Source organism: Lathamus discolor, chromosome 2 (genome assembly GCF_037157495.1).
Source record: "Lathamus discolor isolate bLatDis1 chromosome 2, bLatDis1.hap1, whole genome shotgun sequence".
In the NCBI taxonomy this organism is placed as follows: Eukaryota; Metazoa; Chordata; class Aves; order Psittaciformes; family Psittacidae; genus Lathamus; species Lathamus discolor.
In genome coordinates this window covers 22,780,862-22,796,218 of record NC_088885.1, presented here as the reverse complement: position 1 = coordinate 22,796,218, position 15,357 = coordinate 22,780,862, and the positions used below count along the sequence as shown (strand labels likewise).

Genomic DNA, 15,357 nt, shown 5'->3' with positions numbered 1-15,357 from the left:
TGTGTTTCTTTTCTTTTAAAGATTTGTCTAATCTCAATATTTTTCTGGCACAACCTAAGTGAAATGTGAGTGTTGTTTGGTTTGTTTCTTATACATTACTCATGGCTGGCTTAATAGCTGGGGGAGAGTTATGAGGATATTTAATAGCCTGGCTCCGTGGAAATTTCTGCTGGCACAAGTAAAGAAGAAACACAGGGCTGGGAACTTATTCAGTGATTTCAAGTAAGTCAAATAACTGTGGGATAGGTAAGGAAATATTTAATGTCTGGTTTCTCTCAGGTTTATGGCTGATACAGGGAAAACAGAGGTTGTTTCCTTTTGTCTGCCACCTCACTGGGGTGTGGTGCTAATACATGTACCTGATTTAATGACTGGCTACTGATGAAAGGGTTTTCTGCCCTTCTTCCTCTTATTTACAGCGGTGCATTCCTGCTCCTTGCCTTGTCAGCAGAGATATGCATCAGGCCACACTAAAGTGATCCTAATTGGTAGAAAACTGACTCTACAAAGGGAGGCATGTTGTTTTCTGCCTAAGTTGGCTCAGGTTTGGGTCAAATCAGCTGAAGAAGCAGCAGGTAGTGCCTGAGGATGGTAAGGGAAAGGAAAGGGGAAAGGATTTGTTGTTTTCACCCTGTTATTGTGGATGCATGGAGAAGAGAGGAGGAATTTCTTGGGAATCATTCTCTGTGGAGGGACTGCTGGTAAAATAAAGGGTAATTCAGTAGAATAGAAATGGATAAACAAGGCTTACAGGCCACTTAACCAGAGTGAGTCAATGCTGTGCATGAGTTCATACTGTTAACAGTTTCATTCTGGGTAGTCCTGTGTCTGAGATAAGAGCCTATAATTGGGAAAATAACTCTTGATTTTCAGTTCGGAAGCAGCAGCTTCTGGTACTTTACCATGCTTTTGTTTTCTGACAGATTTTGTTCTTTTTAGCCTCTATGAAGAAAAGGGATAAAAATCACTAGCAGAGGAATTCCACACGGCACAGAGAGAAAAGGAAGCTATTGTATTTCATATAGAAAATCCTATTAAAGTCACACCAAAGGGAACATTCATATGGTCCATGTTTATCCAATAGTAAGATGGCTAGAAAGGATCTGCCAGTGGTATTTTATCACAAAATAATCACAAATTACATCTAATTTTTTAAATTGGATGTGCTCTACCAGTATGCTGCAGCTGTATGCAGTTCTCTGGGAGAATTCTTCAGCCTCGGACTGCTCCTTACCATCCTTTTTTTGCTCAGAGCAGGATCTACATCAGTACACTTGCTTTTGTGGAAGCAAGAGATTTCTCTTGACTATCCTCGTTCTATGTCTTTGTTTCTTTCTAGGGCTTTATAAGATTTTCAGTGAACAAATGTTTTATACTATGCAAACAACCATCTGTGGCCTTTGGTGGGAAGTCAGACCTACAATTAAATGTTTGCAGTAGACCTGATATGCAATAATGATCCTTATGAGGCTGAGCCATACAGCTCTGCTCATATGTGGAAATAAGCCGCGTGTCCCACTGCAGGAATAGCTGTGCACTGTTGGTATAAGGCATTCACCTGAAAGTCAGAAGACCCAGATTCCAAATGACTGAAAATTTATGTGGTTCTTTGATAGACCTCATGATGTATTAATCTCTTTTGGTTTTACCCTTCATCTGTCTCATTTATTTAGATGATAAAACTATTCTCTGTTGTCTGGACAGCAGCATGTATGACACAACATTGATGTCAGCCTGTAAACACTGCTGTATCATAAATAGCCAATCTACAGTGAGAAATATAATATAATAATATAATATAGAATCATAGAATAGTTAGGGTTGGAAAGGACCTCCAGATCATATAGTTCCAACCCCCCTGCCATGGGCAGGGACACCTCACACTAAACCATCCCACCCAAGGCTTCATCCAACCTGGCCTTGAACACCGCCAGGGATGGAGCACGCACAACCTCCCTGGGCAACCGATGCCAGTGTCTCACCACCCTAACAGGAAAGAATTTCCTCCTTATATCCAATCTAAACTTCCCCTGTTTAAGTTTTAACCCGTTACCCCTTGTCCTGTCACTACAGTCCCTGATGAAGAGTCCCTCCCCAGCATCCCTATAGGCCCCCTTCGGGTACTGGAAGGCTGCTATTAGGTCCCCATGCAGCCTTCTCTTCTCCAGGCTGAACAGCCCCAACTTTCTCAGCCTGTCTTCATATGGGAGGTGCTCCAGTCCCCTGATCATCCTCGTGGCCCTCCTCTGGACTTGTTCCAGCAGTTCCATGTCCTTTTTATGTTGAGGACACCAGAACTGCACACAATACTCCAGGTGAGGTCTCACAAGAGCAGAGTAGAGGGGCAGGATCACCTCCTTCGACCTGCTGGTCACACTCCTTTTGATGCAGCCCAGGATACGGTTGGCTTTCTGGGCTGCGAGCGCACACTGAAGCCGGCTCATGTTCATTTTCTGATCGGCCAGCACCCCAAGTCCTTCTCTGCAGGGCCGCTCTGAATCTCTTCTTTGCCCAATCTGTAGCTGTGCCTGGGATTGCTCCGACCCAGGTGTAGGACCTTGCACTTGTCGTGGTTGAACTTCATGAGGTTGGCATCAGCTCACCTCACAAGCATGTCAAGGTCCCTCTGGATGGCATCCCTTCCCTCCAGCATATCAACCGGACCACACAGCCTGGTGTCATCGGCAAACTTGCTGAGGGCGCACTCAGTCCCACTGTCCATGTCAGCGACAAGACCGGTCGCAACACCAATCCCTGAGGGACACCACTCGTTACTGGTCTCCAGCTGGACATAGAGCCATTGACCACAACTCTTTGTGTGCGGCCATCCAGCCAGTTCTTTATCCACCGAGTGGTCCATCCATCGAATTGATATCTCTCCAGCTTAGAGAGAAGGATGTTGTTTGGGACAGTGTCGGACGCTTGGCACAAGTCCAGGTAGATGATATCAACTGCTTTACCCTTGTCCATCAGTTCTGTAGCCCCATCATAGAAGGCCACCAAATTGGTCAGGCAGGATTTCCCCTTAGTGAAGCCATGCTGGCTGTCATCAAGCACCTTGTTGTTTTTCATGTGCCTTAGCGTGCCTTAGCATGCCTTCCAGGAGAATTTGCTCCAAGATTTTGCCAGGCACAGAGGTGAGACTGACTGGTCTGTAATTCCCCGGGTCTTCCATTTTCCCTTTCCTGAAAATGGGGGTTATATTTCCTTTTTTCCAGTCCTCGGGAACTTCACCTGACTGCCATGATTTTTCAAATGTGTGGCTTAGCAACTTCATTTGCCAGCTCTTTCAGGACCCGCGGATGGATTTCATCAGGTCTCACGGACTTGTGTGCGTTCAGATTTTTAAGATGGTCTCGAACCAGATCCTCTCCCACAGTGGGCCCAAGGTCTTCATTCTCACAGTCCCTGCATCTACCTTCTAAGACCTGGGTGGTGCAGTCAGAGCCTTTGCCAGTGAAGACCGAGGCAAGGAAGTCATTCAGAACCTCAGCCTTCTCCAAATCCTGCGTATCCAGTTCTCCCGAGAGCTTCCTCAGGGGGCCTGTGTTGTCCCTAGTCTGTTTTTTGTTTGCTACGTACCTATAGAATCCCTTCCTGTTATCCTTAACATCCCTAGCCAAGTTTAATTCTGACTGGGCATTAGCCTTCCTAACCTGGTCCCTAGCTTCCCGGACAACATCCTTGTTTTCATCCCAGGCCGCCTGTCCTTGCTTCCACTTTTTATAAGCCTCTTTTTTCCTTTGAATTTTTCTCAGCAGCTCCTTATCCATCCAAGGAGGTCTCCTGGCCCTCCTGCTGAATTTCCTTCTAGTTGGGATGCAGCACTCCTGAGCTTGTAGCAGGTGATCCTTGAATATCAACCAACAGTCTTGGGCCCCCCTGCCCTCTAGGGCTATATCCCATGGAACCTTACTAAGCAGGCTCCTGAAGAGGCCAAAGTCTGCTCTTTTGAAGCCCAGGGCAGTGAGCTTGCTGCACGCTCTTCTCACTGTCCTGAGGATGCCAAATTCGACCATCTTGTGATCGCTGCACCCAAGGCTGCTCTGGAGCGTCACATTCTCAACAAGCCCTTCCCTGTTGGTGAGCACAAGGTCAAACATGGCACCTCTCCTTGTTGGCTCCTCTATTACTTGCAGAAGGAAGTTGTCTTACACACAATCAAGGAACCTCCTGGATTGCTTGTGCCGTGCAGTGCCATCATTCCAACAGATGTCAGGGTGGTTGAAGTCTCCCATGAGAACAAGGGCCTGCGAGCGTGAGGCTTTTCCTATCTGTCTGTAGAGTGCTTCATCCACAGGTTCCTCTTGATCAGGCGGCCTGTGGCAGATCCCCACAGTAATGTTTCCCATGGCTGTTTTCCCTTTAACTTTGACCCACAAACTCTCTGTAAACTGCTTATCTGTCCCCAGACAGAGTTCCATACTCTCCAGCCTATCCCTAACATAAAGGGCAACTCCCCCTCCCCGCCTGCCAGGCCTGTCTTTTCTAAAGAGCCTGTAACCTTCCATTCCAACACTCCAGTCATAGGAGCCATCCCACCATGTTTATAATGTAATATAATAAGATGGAAGAAGAGGAAGCATCCTTATAAAGAATACATACAGTGAAAAGAAAGCCAGTATTATCTACTTATTTTTGGGGAAACCAAGGTTTCTGTTTGATAGCTTAATTACTTTCTTGTAAATATCTGGATTCTAAAGGATATCCTCATATAATGCCCAAGGGTTCATGTTAAGAAAATTATAAAGCTGTTTTTTTCTTAAAGTTATATCAGTCGGTCCTGTAAGTAAAACGTGTTGCTTTTGCTGCAATGGTACAATTCTCTCTCCTTTTTTTTTTTTTTTCCAGGAAATGAGTTCTTAGCCACGTGATGGTAATAGTGATACACAATGCCTGATCAGGACAAAAAGCTGAAGACCACAGAAAAAGCAGCAGACAAAAAACCTCATGGGATCTCTGTGAGGTATAGTATCTGACATCTTACTTTGAACTTCAGCAGGACCCAAGTGGAATTCGCACTAGCTGCCAAAGCAGAATGCTTAATTTGAAATGCAGTATAAACATGACAACTGTTACTCTGGTCACAAAGTTTATTTACACATTTGTTGATTTAACGCATTCTGGAGAAGCTCTAAATTCTTCTGTATGCAAAACGGGGCCACTAGGCAACACCAGAAAACTTTCTTTTCTGTCAGTAGCATTGCTGCTCATTAACTTTCTTTACTCTTACAGAAGTACTTTTATGTGACTATTAACACATGTATTTATGCTATTGTATTTCTAGGGATTATTCTGATCTTAAAAGACTTCAGTCTCTCTTAAATGTGCAGTTAAGGAACCAGCAGGTATTTTCTAATAACTATTATTAAATGCTGTAGAATTATATAACTAAAAGTAATGATTTGTGGCAGATCCATAAGATACTATTATTGTGTTCTATTAAGATTAAACATATTGACAAAATCTTGCGAGTGGATGTCTTTTTTTTTTTTTTTTGCAAAGTTATTGCTTCTCTGTGGGACAAATCCCATTTAAAAAGTGTGAAAGAAAGAAACTGACCTGCAGCCCATCCTACTCTGCTATAATTTTTATTTTAACAGAAAAAAATTGCTTTGTTTTTAATCTTGAGCAGGTTTTATCCAGCTGTTGTTACATATAGTCAAGTAGCCTAACAGATTAGTTTTCTTCCATGCCCTTCCACAATGTCATGAGAAGGTAGGCTGAGATGTGTTAGTTAGAACGTAATGAAGAGTGGTAAAGAATGTAAAATAAGATCAACATTTTAACAATAAACAGTTTGTCTTTGGAGAAAAACACTCCAGCTAAAAACCTTTGGCATAAATATCAATGCATGAAACTTGTAGGACACAGTAAAGTCTCCTTCACCTCAGCTCACGTAGTGAATCTTGTATTTGCCATTTGAAGTAGAGAAAACCAATGCATGATGATGGGTGAGAGTCTTTGGTATACCAGAACATTTTCTCCCTTTCTAATCTGTAAAAGGTATGACAAGATGACTTAGGAGTTCAGCCATGTGAGACAGGAATTAAGCACTCCCTTCTTGGATAGAGGCATAGAATTGCTTCTTAGCAGAAAGCTGAAATGCTTGAGTTCTACAGCCTAAAAAGAATACGAAGGCTGTGCAATTGTAGAAGTAGGATAGGTAAGGAACACAGATAATGAGTGTGTGTTGCAGATTCTATTGAGTTTTACTATTATAATTTTAAAAGACACTTGTTCATATGTTATGTATCTCCATGTTCTTGTTTTCAAGCCTTGCTCATCAGTTTTCTACCACATGAATTTTATTTTGCAGAGGGTGGTGGGATGTATTTTATAATGTCAAGTAATAGGTCCAAAATTCAAGTCAGAACTTGAGAAAAGGTACTTTTGCTTGATAACATTCTTATAAAACTTGAAAAGCAGTGTTTGCCTTATGAGCAGTATCCCTTTCCTCCTTAGCTTCCAGCTATACATTTTGAAAACAGTCGAACCAGTGTGACAAGAGCTTGGCAAAATGTCAAGATCAGTGAACAAACCCCCCATGGTCAATGGCAAGAATCAACAGAAGCTGTTGAGCTTGAAAAGTTTAGGTAAAAAAAATAAAAAGCTAATATGATGGCACTTGTATTTCTGAATATCTTCATGTGTCTAAAGCTTGTTGCAGTGTTGAAGGCCTTTATACTTAGGTATGTTACTTCTACTTTCATGTTAACCCACTATCTGAGGTATGAATTGCATATTTTTAACTTCTTAAAGCTAACTGTGGTTGTTCCTGCCTTTGTCAGCCTCGGACACATGCTCCTGCTCGGCAGAGTGTACTGTTGAGAGCTAATATAGTAAATTTTAAAAAAGCAATAGTTTCCTTATTTGGAAAGCTCGTATTATACCATTATAATAGTCCCAAATTATGCACGAGATAGACTATTCTTCCATACTGTTAATGTCTTGAAATCTGAAATGGTTTATTCCTTAGGAACTTCTGATATAACTTTCCTAACATTGCTAATGTCAAGTTTTGGCAATCTATAATCATCTTGTGGCAAGATAATCAGCAATTCAGCATTTTTTCCTCTTTTAAATTCTCATTAGTGTGACCTACAAGAATGAGAGGAATTTTAGCAAACATCCCAGCTATAAGTTGTTTCAAGAGATCTTTACATCTTTGGTTAAGAACCGACTTATCTGCAGGTCAGTATATTGAAAACATTGTTATGCAAGGAGAGTCACTCTTTCTTGCCGAGATGCACAGATAATGTTCCATATTGTTTCAACAATATATGTGGCATATATGTTTCAACACTAGACCTCTGTATGGAAACTACCAGCTTCACATTTCTGCATAATCTCAGTTTTAAACAGTCACTTTTGTATTGGCTTAGAAGACCAAATGCTCAGTCTTTGGAAGAAGAGAAGAAGGAAGGAAGGACTGGCTATATGGTGAAACTTGGATGACTGAAATTCTAACAGCTGCTATGTTTCCTTGATAATTCGTCTATATCTGGTACCTGTAGTCTATGGCTTGCTTTTCTAATTTAATTTTTATTTTACTGATTTTATTTGTATTTTAGGGACTGCTTTATATAGACTGTCTTTATATAGAAAGGTCAGTGGCTCTCAAAATTTAGATAAGTTTATGCTACTGTTAATTTTTGTGTTTATGTGTATAACAGGATTAGAAAGGGAAAACCCTTTCTTAGCTACTCTCATTTGAGCAAGAAAAAACTGAAGACCTTAAAAAAATAGTGGGGACAGAAAAAGGTATTTTCTGTGAAAAAATCCCCAAAACCAACAAACCCAGAATTTCTTTTCCAACACACCAGTGTGTTGTATTTTTCCTTTTTAAGCCCAAGCACACCTAAAAAAAATCCCAAGTGGTACAGAAGCTTAAAGAAGCAATCCTGGAACATTTAAAGGTATTAAAGTGTAACTGCCAGAATTTATAGAACCACTTAAAAAAAAAAAAAATTGCATAGTTTGCTTGAACCGTTTTTCAGAACTAACTAGGGAACTACAGATCTCATCTTTGATTATCTAAATAACAGTGAGTTTAAGTGACTTGTAAATCTTTTTTTTTGCAACTGAACTTTATCATCTCAGTACCCACTAATGGGATGTCCGTGGCTCAGCTTAATTTGCAAAAAGACTAAGAATTCACATTGTGTTCTCTCAAGTTCTATTTATACATGGTGGCATACCTAGCTCATATGTTGGTTTTTATTTTCTTTGGCACTTGCTGTTGATGATGGTGGTACAGCAAAACCAGCCTCTTGTATTACAAATCAAAGCACTTGGGTAAGATCAGTGAAACAAATACATATTAGTAGGCACGTAAAACCCATAACGTAAGTGTAGTTACTAAGGTGATTTACTTGCCCTTTCTAAATACTTTATTGCGATGATGTCCTTTCTTTGGAGATACTGCCATTGCATTGTGTCAGAGCCTTTGAAACTGTCACCTTGATTTGCTGACATACTTCTGCTGGCATAACTGATGTTGGTTGGGGTGCAAGAAAATCACACCTACTTACTGGCATTGCTGTGTCAGCAGAAGTCCTGATTGGAGGTAAGAAAGCTGTGATCAGCTTAGTTTAAGTAGTCTGGATAAGTAATATAACTAAGCAGGCAGAAAAAATCCTGCTGGCATATGCTTTACATACACTGGGGTATCTAGTAATGTGTACTGTAAATGTATCTGTAGCAGAAGAGACTCGCAAATAACCATGCTCAGAGAATTACTGTCCCTGCTTGGAAATGTGACAGATGCGTTGCTCTGTTAAAGAAACTAACTTCTGTCAAGAGTCAAAGCTTTTTGAAAGAATAAATCTGTAGAACCACTGTGGTAATGATCTTCAGGCCACTTTAAAATCTGACCTGCAAATTTTCCATGCAGGTTGCTGTTTTATATCCGTGCAAGTTTTGTGCCATTCTAAAGTGGCCAAGTAAGGAACCATACAAAAATGAAAAAACATAGTATTATTTTGGGCAGCATATTGGCATAGAAGGGCTGATATTTTTTTAGCATGTATTTGTAAAACATTTATTTTTATCAAAATATTTTTAGCTATTGGCATTGTTCCCAATTGCAAATGATAAAAATGGAAGAGAACTGCCACATCCCATAGACTTCTTCCAATCCTTGGAAGCTTGCCCAGATACTACAGATTCTGTCCTCTCAGTTAAAACAACAACAGAAATAGCACCACCAAGATGTCCAATTTTATGTTTATTTTAAATAGGAAAATGGGGTTATACACCTTCAAGAGACAACGGAAATAGTGATTTCTTTACTGATATTTTATGCAGGTTTACTGCCCCTGGATGCTTTGTGCAAATCTGAGTTGTGTTTTCTGCCAAGGCTTGTGCTGAGGAATTGTATGGAGAAATATAAAGGAGGAAGTTTTATTTGGAAGCATAATACCATACCAAGGGCATTTGAACTAAATAAATTATTCCAAAGACTAATAGTAGTAGTTTTTAATTGCCCAGGATAGATTACAATAATTAAACAAAATATTTCAAATCTAGCTATTTTTATTTCTGTAGCACCCATATTTTTATGTATGTGTATTTTGCGCACTGAAGTTTGATGTGTGGTTTCTTGGTGATTTTGCTTTTTCGTCCAAAAACTTAAAGTAAGTTTATATCGAAGCATGATCAGTTTGTGCATGTATTTTCCTGCATCAGGTCAATGATAATAAATGATGGCCTGGCAATGGTCATAAGTTTATTTAAAGCTGTTACTATGTTTGAATAGAAGTGGCATTAAAAGTTCTATAGTATAGTATGTTGTACTATACTATAGTACAGCTGTTGTAGCTCACTTATCTTCTAGTCAATTCCTGAAATCAGAGTGGTTTTTTGACATGTTTTAACACTTAAAATGTGTTTGGTTTATGCGTGGAATATTTCGTTTACAGGGAATGGGTTAATCAAGCTTCGTCCATCCATTTTCTTAGAGTATTAATCTGTCTGAGATTATTAATAAGGGATCCATGCTATCAGGTCAGTATACCAAAATACTGTTTCTTGCTTGGATAAAAGAATGCACATAAGCATCATGCATCTGACTTGTGTTGTTGCATGTGTATAAAAATGTATGTTCTTATATGTACATACCTATATTTCTATATGTGAGGATGTGGTTTGCAAACAGATTACAAGAGTGAATTTACACTGTTACTGAATAACTTGCTCAAGTTCTTATATTCCTTATGTAGGATCTGTTGTTGCTAACCTTAACAAAGAACCTGTAAATCTCTATAACAGATGGCTTGGTCGTTGCTCTGAGCCTTAAACCCTATGCTTGACTTCACCATGTAGATATGTAAAATTCCCAAAATGTTATGAAAACTGAACATAACATTAATAACAAGGTTAAGAAAACTGAAAGCTGCCTATTCCTCCTAGCTGCCCGATGTTCTTAACTAAAACCAGATAGGATTCAATTTTATTCTAGCCATTATAGTCACTATTCATAGGACTAAGCCTAAAACATCTGTTAAGATATTTTTGTATTTTTTTCCATATGTTCCAAAGCTTATACTGTTTTTCCAGTTTGAAAACCTTTAAAACTTCACTTCTGTGTTTTTATTTATCTGCTTACTCTGAAATATTCTGAATTCTGAAGGTGCTACGTATCTGCAGAATTCATTGACTTCAACCACTGGAATTAAGGTTTCTCAACATTCATGACAAACATATCATTTACGTTCTAGTGTTCTCTCATTCTAGTGTTTTCTTTATTTTTGCCCCTGTTTTTTTTTTTTTTTTTTTTTTAATTTTTCAAAATGTTTCTTTCTTTTTTATTAGGAAATGCTCCACAGCTTGGGTGCTATTGAAAATCTAGCTCAGGTAGAGTTCCTCATAGAACTTCTGTCCAATATGTTGCATGTCAGATCATTACAGTGTACATAAATTCTTGGTTTATGGAAAGAAGTGAGTCCATTCCTCTGCACATAATCAGTTGATGTGGGGGCTTATTTTTCACTAGCGTACAAAGAAACTGTCCTTATAATATAGCAGTATTAACCCAGGTCTTTTAGTTAGGAGGCTTAAATCCTGAAGGCCACTCCTGAAGTGGGAGGATAATTAGAAAAATCAGCACAATTATTTCAATCGGAAGAAAAGAAAGATGAGTAGTCACCTTGAACTGTAGCAAATGACTTTTCAAAAGTAAAAGTGTAGTAATATAATGTCGAAACAGGTTTAAATTTGGGGACTACAGCACTTTTGCATTATGAATCATGATTGTTAATGCTCTGTGTTAATACTGCTTTACTTCTTTACTTCTTGGTTTCTAATACTTATCAGTGCCAAGTTAGCAGTGAGATATCATGAATATCTTTGAAATTATTTGGAGTTTTCTTTCTAGAAAAAAAAACTATTTGTTATAATCTTTATAACAAATGTGTCACTCTAGAATGTAGTCATTATTCATTAATATTTATGAAGCCACCTGTATTTCAGAGAACCCATAGTGCATTTTCAGCCCGTTGATCAGATAGTCACCTGTTTGAAACATCCCTAAAGTTGCGGGAGTTAAAGGTTACCAGTTTGTAATGGATAGGGTTCCCACAGGAGCTGCTTGGCATTTCCAATGTTGCATGTCATTAATGGTTAGCCATACTTTTTGAGGAGCTTGCAGACTGCAAAATGCAACGGCCTGCTGAGACATTGGCAACATCTGCAAGTGTCATCCCCAGCAGCAGGAACCCAAATTGTGTAATTTATAATCGTTTTTACTGTGCATGTGTTGCTGGCATAGAGGATTTAAAAAGTCATGAGGTGCAATTTTTATGATTTCTGATCTTCCAGGGAACTTAATCTGTTCTATGCAGCATTAAAACTTTTTTTTTTTTTTTTTTTTTTTTTTACCTTTTTGGGCAGTTTCAGATAAAAAAAGCTGCTTTCATTTTAAATTGTTTAGGGATGTTTTAGTAGAAAACACTGGTTATTACTACCAATATTACTTTGCATAGTAGTATCCAGCTCCTGAGTTTTCTTTCTAAATTATGTGCTGCTGCTATAGCTCTTGCCTCTCTGTACCATTTACTTGAAACTGTGGTAGTTTCCCCAGTGTTCTGGAAATTTCAAAATGCCACCATATGTAAGACCAATATATAAGTGATGCTGAGAATTACATAATGATTTTGTGCACCAACAAACATTACATGCTTGTGGTAATTCTCATTTCCTGGAAAATATGTTTGACCAGGAAGTTCTTAGGGTTATTAAAAAAGATTGACCACCATTTCCCACCAGTTAGCTATGTTCGAAATAGCTGTTAGCTGTTCCAAACAGTGCCCAACAGTAGATGCTAAGGGAAAAGTTTGAGAGCAGAAACAGGAAGTGATAATTTGCCAGAAAACTCTTACCAACCTCTAGCAGCTTGCAAAGAAGGGAATATGGCCCTAGAAGTACGGTCATTGTATTCGATAGTCTTCAGTAGATCTCCCTCTTGTGGAATTTTACACTTGCTGTTTGAATTCTCATGCTTCCGTGATCTCTACTGTTCCCTGACAAATTTTACAGCAGAAGTATGCAGGATGTTTCAGGTTTACCTTTCATTTTGTGAGACTGATGCACCACCTACAGGCTATTTCCGTGAATTACTTTCTAGGTTTATGAATTGAAACTTTGCTTTTCCCCCCCCATTTGTAGTATATGGAAACAGTAGCAAATGGCTATCTTGATTACGGAGAAGAGCAGCATAATGTCGACAAGCTGGTCAACATGACATGTAAGTGTTAAATTATAAGGACACTTGAAACTTTTTGTGTGAGGCTTAAAAGGTTTAAAATACTTGAGATGGTCACTACATAGGATGTTATTAGATTTACTGTAGACATCATCAAATGAGTGAAAAATGAAATTGCTGTGGAAAAGCGCATTTTTTTTTTTTTTGGTACATAAATAGTATTTCTTTAAGAAATTACTGCCTTTTTATGCACTGAAATAACAGAGTAAAATGAGCTGGTCATGGTTCAAAGAACTTATCCAGTGTTTTACTTTATTATCTGATTAGTAAAATGAAAAATATTAAGTGGTAAAATTTCAATTGATTTGACTTTCTTTGTTCCATAGACATTTTCCAAAAGCTTGCTGCTGTTAACAGTCAAAGAGAATGGGTTATAGCAAGCAGAGCACATAAAGTAAGTGTTTTATAAAATTCTAATTATAACAAATTAACTACGTAACTGAATGACTAATGCTTTTCAGACGTGATCTAGGTGAGAGTAAGTTTCTTACCTTGTTAAGCTTTCAAAGTAAGATAATCTCAGTTCTGTGTTTTACAGAAATATGAGTAGTAATCGTTTCTTGTATGTAAGCTAATTGGTTGTTTGAGTTAAATATAAATGTTTGGACTAAACTTCATATAAAAATTAGTACTCATATTTACACTGTTCTGAGCTACATGTTACTATGATACAAATAGTTTTATATGTTTTAAAAATATAAACACATTTTTATTTTTATTTTTACATAGATTTCTGCTATGATTTTTCAATTATGAAGTGTTCTATGTCCAAATGGAATAGTGACAACCTAGACGCCCCTACACATTACTGTCAGTCTAAGGATCTATACTTAACCATTGCTGATTTGTGGCCAAACTAAGAAACAATAGAGATGAAGATCAGCTAACTAGTGCTTTGTGATTCCATTATTCTGCAGTAAAACATTGGCAGTTGTGATCAGATAGTATCACAGAACATATTTTTAGAGAATCTAAACAAATATGAAGTTTACTTTGATATAAACCATTGACAGAATATAATGCAGAACCTTAAATAACATACAATATTGTTTACATATAAGCTAAAAAATTAACTTTTTGTTTCAGGAGGCCTTAATTTAGAGTTGCATAGTGTTTTACACAGGAAGAAATTTTTACAATGGTGTATTAAGTTGGACAGATGCTTTAGCGGTCAAGAGAGATACTAATTGCATTTGAGAAGAAATATCCTTGCTTGTCCTAAGACTGGGTACATTCCAAGAGTTTAAATGTATATTAAAGTGTACTTTATATGTTCCTAAGACTTTTAGTATATTGTGCAACAGTTTGGTATCTTAATTTGACTTTCCAATAAATAATTTTATGTGTGCTTGAGTCGTAAAAGAAAAGAATGTAATTTATATTTATTTGTCTTGTTTCATGTTTCATTTTCCAGACCTTGGTAAATTTGTTATCTGCCAGAGACAGCAATGTGCTTTTAGGTGCCCTCCTTGCTCTGACTAGTCTAGCAGAAAGGTAGGTTCAACTTAATGTGCTGTAGTTCACAATAAGCATTTTGATGTTATCTCTTGAACAATACTAAAACTGCTGTTTCTGAGGAAGATTTCTTTCTTTTTTTTCCAAAATGTGGCCTTGTTCTGTGGAGATCTGTGACAAGTGCTTAATTTTGTACTAATGTAATAGAAACTAAAGAGAACTCCTTGCAGCAAATTTCTTGCTCATGTGGAGGACTTTTAAAAGGCTGTAGTCATAGAATCTCAGTTTTCAATCCCTATGCAGGATTCTGGAATTCTTACTGACTTCCTGAATATAAAAATCTTTTATGCTGACCTTAATACAACAGTGCCTCAGAATAACCAGCAAGTATATTGTTCAGTATAGTAAATAATGAATGCATACACTCAAATCTGTGTATATGTATCCTCTCTTCACTAATGGTTGTTTTTAAATAAAGAGTAGGACTTTTTTTTTTTTTCCTGGTCTGGAGGGGAAAAAAGTAAAAGGAAAATCATAGAATCATAGAATCACAGAATAGTTAGGGTTGGAAAGGACCTCCAGATCATATAGTTCCAACCCCCCTGCCATGGGCAGGGACACCTCACACTAAACCATCCCACCCAAGGCTTCATCCAACCTGGCCTTGAACACCGCCAGGGATGGAGCACTCACAGCCTCCCTGGGCAACCCATTCCAGTGCCTCACCACCCTAACAGGAAAGAATTTCCTCCATGTATCCAATTTAAACTTCCCCTGTTTAAGTTTTAACCCGTTACCCCTTGTCCTGTCACTACAGTCCCTGATGAAGAGTCCCTCCCCAGCATCCCTATAGGCCCCCTTCAGGTACTGGAAGGCTGCTATGAGGTCTCCATGCAGCCTTCTTTTCTCCAGGCTGAACAGCCCCAACTTCCTCAGCCTATCTTCATACAGGAGGTGCTCCAGTCCCCTGATCATCCTCGTGGCCCTCCTCTGGACTTGTTCCAGCAGTTCCATGTCCTTTTTATGTTGAGGACACCAGAAATGCACACAATGCTCCAAGTGAGGTCTCACGAGAGCAGAGCAGAGGGGCAGGATCACCTCCTTCGACCTGCTGGTCACGCTCCTTTTGATTCAGCCCA

The 15,357-nt window shown here is 38.7% G+C and overlaps 1 protein-coding gene across 1 annotated transcript in view; it reads left to right on the top strand.

The window, feature by feature from the left end:
• Window positions 1-4,892: 4,892 nt before the first annotated feature.
• NEK10 (NIMA related kinase 10) overlaps window positions 4,893-15,357 on the top strand; it is a 95,946-nt gene continuing 85,481 nt past the window's right edge. Inside the window, exons 1-9 of the mRNA XM_065669211.1 lie at window positions 4,893-4,966; window positions 5,288-5,348; window positions 6,466-6,596; window positions 7,096-7,194; window positions 9,924-10,008; window positions 10,816-10,857; window positions 12,667-12,745; window positions 13,090-13,157; window positions 14,178-14,257. Of these exons, the coding sequence (XP_065525283.1) occupies window positions 4,893-4,966; window positions 5,288-5,348; window positions 6,466-6,596; window positions 7,096-7,194; window positions 9,924-10,008; window positions 10,816-10,857; window positions 12,667-12,745; window positions 13,090-13,157; window positions 14,178-14,257 (719 nt within the window). The remainder of the gene's footprint in view (window positions 4,967-5,287; window positions 5,349-6,465; window positions 6,597-7,095; window positions 7,195-9,923; window positions 10,009-10,815; window positions 10,858-12,666; window positions 12,746-13,089; window positions 13,158-14,177; window positions 14,258-15,357) is intronic.